Genomic DNA, 4,972 nt, shown 5'->3' on the forward strand with positions numbered 1-4,972 from the left:
TGGTTGAAGGTTGGACTCGATGATCTTAAAGGTCTTTTCCAACCTAAACGATTCTATGATTCTGTAAGTACATAGGTGACAAAAGGAAGGCTATGGAAAAATGTGGGCCCTCTGCTGAATGAGGCGGGGGGACCTGGTGACACAGGACATGGAAAAGGCTGTGGGACTGCAGCGGCCCCTTCTCTCCCTTCCCCCCCCCCGCCGGTACCTGCCACCCTTTCTCTTCTGTCCTGGGACTTCGAGGTGACCTGCTGAAAGAAAATGGTGTCCACCTGCCGCAACTGCAAGGCTGCGGCTGCAACCCAAACGGAAGCGCTACAGCCTACCTGTGCTGACATCTCCCCACAAACAGACCTCCCAAGGACTGATATAGCTGTCTAGACCTCGGGCCGCATGGAGCTCCAGTACCTGGAAGTCCCCCTAGCACCCGAAGGCAGCGGTGGACGTCATAGCTGCAAGCGTGCCCAGCTGGAAGATCTCCTTGGACAAGTAACTATGCTACAAGAGGAGCTCGACAGGCAGCACGGTATCCGGGAATGCGAGCAGGGGATCGATGCGTGGTATTGTACGCTGTCCCGGGCTGAGCGACAGCCTGCCTTAAGGCTGCGCAAGAGGAAGGTAAGCCTGAATCCAACCTCGAGCTGACTGATGCAAGGCACTCACAAGATGAAGGAGACTGGATGCTTGTCTGTGCTTGGGGTAGAAGGAAGAACCCTCCCCATCTCCTGAATTGTCCCTACATAACAGACAGGATGCTCTGGGGTTGGAGACTGAAGAACATGTGAGTAACGGACAGGATCCAGGACAAGCCAACCATGCAAAGCTGACCCAACCACCCACCCGCATTAGAACCAGCGCTGCCAGAAAAGCACGCAAGGTATTAGTAATTGGAGATTCCCTACTGAGAGGCACCGAAGCACCCATTTGCTGTCCAATCAATTTCCCTAGAGAAGCCTGCTGCCTACCAGGAGCTCGCATTCGTGGCGTCACTGAGAGGCTGCCGAGCCTGGTGAACCCTGCAGATTATCATCCGCTCCTACTATTCCGTGTAGGGTCTGGCGAGGCAACTTAGAACCCTCCCAAGAGACTATACGTCCCTCGGAGCAATGTTAAAAGGATCGGGAGCACAGGTGGTGGTCTCCTCTATCCTCCCAGTCAGAGGAAGGGGTCCAGGAAGGAGGAGACGAATTGAACAGGTGAATGCCTGGCTGCGTAGCTGGTGCCACGCTCAAGGTTTTGGCTTCTATGATCGTGGATCTACCTTTGAGAAGCCGGGTCTGTTGGGAGCTGATGGGATTCACCTGACCAAGCGGGGCAAGAGGGTCTTTGCCAACAAGCTGGCCAGACTTACAAGGAGGGCTTTAAACTAGACTCAGCGGGGGAAGGGGACGGAGTTTTGAGCAACAGAGAAGAGCCAGGGGCTGCTGATGCGTTAGGAACCAACAGGGGAACACCTGAGAAATGCCGCAAAGGAACTGGGGCTTGATCCTCCAAAAAGGTGACACGGTCGACAGCCCAGCTGAAGTGCCTCTATACCAATGCATGCAGCACGGGTAACAAACAGGAGGAGTTGGAAGCCACTGTGCAGAAGGAGCAGAAGGGAGCTGGCAGCTCTTTAAGGACGTTTTTCTTAGCGCACAAGAGCTCTCGATCCCCATGCGTAAGAAATCAGGCAAGGAAGGCAGGAGACCAGCATGGCTGGGGAAGGACCTTCTGGTCGAGCTGAAGCGCAAGAAGGAAATGCAAAGGCAGTGGAAGCGGGGACACGCATCCTGGGAAGAATATAGGGATGCTGCCCGGGTGTGTAGGGATGGGATCAGGAAAGCTAAGGCACAGCTGGAGCTGAATTTGGCAAGGGATGTGAAGAATCATAAGGAGGGCTTCTACAGGTGCGTTGGTCAGAAAAGGAAGAGTAAAGAAAACGTACGCCACCCCCACCCCCCTCCGATAAAGAAGACGGGAGATCTAGTGACAACCGACATGGAGAAGGCTGAGGTACTCAACGACTTTTTTCCTCCCTTTTCGCTGGCAACCACTGTTCCCACATCTCTCAAGTCCCTGAACCTCAAGGCCGGGACTGGGGGAACAAAGTCCCTCCCATCGTAGGAAACGATCCAGTTCGAGACCACCTGAGGAACCTGAACGTACACAAGTCCTGCACCTGGGGAGGAACAACCCCATGCACCGGTATATGCTGGAGGCCGACTGGCTGGAAAGCAGCTTTGCAGAAAAGGACGTGGGGGGCTCCTGGTGGACACCAAGTTGAACGTGAGCCGACAATGTGCCCTTGCCGCAAAGAAGGCTAAGGATATCCTTAGCCCGATATAGAGGAAAGCAGGGTTTATGTATGTTACAATACAGTTGTGTAGACCAATCAAATTGCTCACTATCCCCGGGGGCGCAGGGCACCACAGGCCACCCTTGGGCAGCTTTGGGGGCACTGCCTATTTTTCTAAAAGCCTCCTACCCAGCTTAGCGCAAATCCTATCTTGATCTGCCCTCCAGCCCTCAAGCCACCAGTGCTGAACACAGGCTTTGTATTTTATTTTCTCCCAGGAGGCGTGCAGCTTAGAAACGTCTGCAACTGAAGCGGGGCTTTCAGGGAACAATTTAGAGCAACTTCTGTCGGTTCTGCGAAATGTTCTGAAAAGTTAAGGCCTGCCCTGCCCTGCCCTGCCCTGCCCTGGCAAAAGCAGTCATTTGACTGGAGGGAGCAGCACCAAGAAGCCACAAGCACGTTTGGGGTGGACTTGATGCGGTAATAAATAACAAGAAATAGTACTTCTAGCTACAACAGCCTCTTCTGAGACCTCGTTGCCCGCCCGCAGGGTCGCAGCACTACACGGAACAGAGCACTACACGGCACAGAGCACTACACGGCACAGATCCCTCCGCGGAGTCGCCCGACGTCGTCTCCCTCCGCGCCCCGGTCGGATCCCTCCGCGCCCCGGTCGGATCCCTCCGCGCCCCGGTCGGATCCCTCCGCGCCCCGGGGGCACGCAAACTCCCTGAGCCCCGGTAAGCGCCAGGTCGACGAGGGCGGACCCGCCAAGGGGGCGGGGACAAGCGGCAACGACAGACGAGACAGCCAATCGAGACGCGGGATCGGCCGGCGGCGATCTGGCGGCCCAATGGGCGCCGCGGAGGGCCTGGCCGAGTGGAGGAAGCGCGGGGGCGACAACGGGCGTTGTCGTGGCTGGCGAGATTGTTGGGGCGCGGGCCGCCCGGCCCGGTGGCGCCACTACTGTCTTCGGAAAGATCACCGGCAAGGCGCTTCCCCGCCAACGTCATCTACGAGGACGAGGAGGTAGCCGCGGCTTTGCTCTGTGCGCGGTTCCTCTTCCCTTCCCCCCCTCCCCCTCCCCCTGCGCTCGCAGGCACCCTGAGCCGAGGACCCGTTGCGCGGTGCCCGGGAGCGCGGCAGGGCGGGTGGCGGCGTTGCTGCGGGTGGGTGGGTGGCTGGAGGGACGGGGGACGGACGGGGCCTCTCTGGGTTGTGGCGCTCTCTACTGCACCATCCCTAAAACATCGCGCTTCTTCGGTACCCCCCCCCGCCCCCGGCTGCTGCGGCGCGTACCGGGTTGCCGGTGTTGCCCGGCTCGCCTCGGTTCCCAGCCCCACCGCGTCGTGCGCGTGCGTAGAGGAGGGCCTCTGACGGTAACGCACTTGGTGGCAGCCGCAGACGTCTGCCGCCCGATATCCCTTTGGCACTGCAAGTCGCGCGAAGTTTGCTGCCGAGGGATGGGAGTGGTCCTGCCTCGTGTGGGATGATAGTCTTGAAACCAGAGCAGCGACCGTAATGAGTTAGTTCTGCATAGGAGAAATGCAGGTCTCGATGTGCCTCGTAACAGCATTATAGAGATTTCACAGCTCTGCTGTGCTAGGCTTTGGTTCTGAACCCCCAAACTGGATTATTAAAGCAAAGAATTACAGCTTTTCTTATTTTTCTTAACAAAAAGCTAGAAACCGGTCATCCTGCGGGCTGCAAAAGCTTCCCAGATCTTGTTTCTGTGGCGAAGTGGGACCGTGATAACAGCATGCTTGCGAGGTTCGCGCATGCTGGTGCACCACAACGTGCTAGGAACCAGAGTGAGCTGCTTAGACTGTGGGGAAAAAAATGCAGCCGTTGCCTACACGATGTTAACTTTAAGTTAGTATCCCGTATAATTTTGTTATTAAAATGCTGAAGATTAACAGTTAGGGATGCCTTCTGCTTTTGAAGGTAGGGTTTATGTGCAGTACAGAAGACAGGCTCGTACTAGGCACTTGCAGGCTTCCTGCGATTATGCTTTCGTTCAATACTTGAGCTCCCTGTCGCATGGAAAACGAATGGCCGCTGATCTTCCACTTCACCAAACTCTTTGCTGGTTCAGTTAAGCCGTTTGTCTCCTGCCTCTGTGGTGGACCACATCGAATAGAAAAACTGCTTAGGAAATGATCAGCCCAAACTGAAACATACTGGAGGTCGCTAATCTGAAGTACTGGCCCGTCTCCTTGCCCCCATCATCTTGCGTGCACTTCTGGAGGGGGCTCTGTAAATATGTTGTATTTTGTGTATAGAAATTATTAATATCGCGTAAGAAAAATCAACGTTTCGGCTTGCGTTTGGGGTATCTGGCAATCTGCTTCTGTACGAGTTCAGTGGGGCGTATTGATTTGCTTAAGCTATTGCCTTTCTCTGAAGCCAATTGCGTTTTAACTGTTTACTCTTCCTCCAGCGCCTTGCGTTCCATGATCTTTCGCCCCAAGCTCCGACGCTTTTCCTAGTCACGCCTAAGGAGCCAATTATCGGGTTATCTGACGCAGAAGATTCTGGTGAACCTGTAAGTACTGCGGAAGCTTTCTGTGGGCTAAACTGTACCTGTAATTAGTTCCTAATTTACTAGACTCTCTCTCCCATCCCCCCTTTTCCTCTTGATAGGGCACACGCAGTAGGCTATTGTGGGTTTTCTGGCGCTATAATCTTTTGCCT

At 55.2% G+C, this 4,972-nt stretch overlaps 1 protein-coding gene across 1 annotated transcript in view; it reads left to right on the plus strand.

Moving 5' to 3' along the window:
• Positions 1 to 393: 393 nt before the first annotated feature.
• Positions 394 to 4,972, plus strand: part of LOC128136052 (uncharacterized) — a 42,429-nt gene continuing 37,850 nt past the window's right edge. The window contains 5 exon segments of the mRNA XM_052775143.1: positions 394 to 618; positions 1,053 to 1,275; positions 3,014 to 3,276; positions 3,278 to 3,307; positions 4,719 to 4,823. Coding sequence (XP_052631103.1) covers positions 394 to 618; positions 1,053 to 1,275; positions 3,014 to 3,276; positions 3,278 to 3,307; positions 4,719 to 4,823 — 846 coding nt within the window.

Source organism: Harpia harpyja, chromosome W (assembly GCF_026419915.1).
Source record: "Harpia harpyja isolate bHarHar1 chromosome W, bHarHar1 primary haplotype, whole genome shotgun sequence".
In the NCBI taxonomy this organism is placed as follows: Eukaryota; Metazoa; Chordata; class Aves; order Accipitriformes; family Accipitridae; genus Harpia; species Harpia harpyja.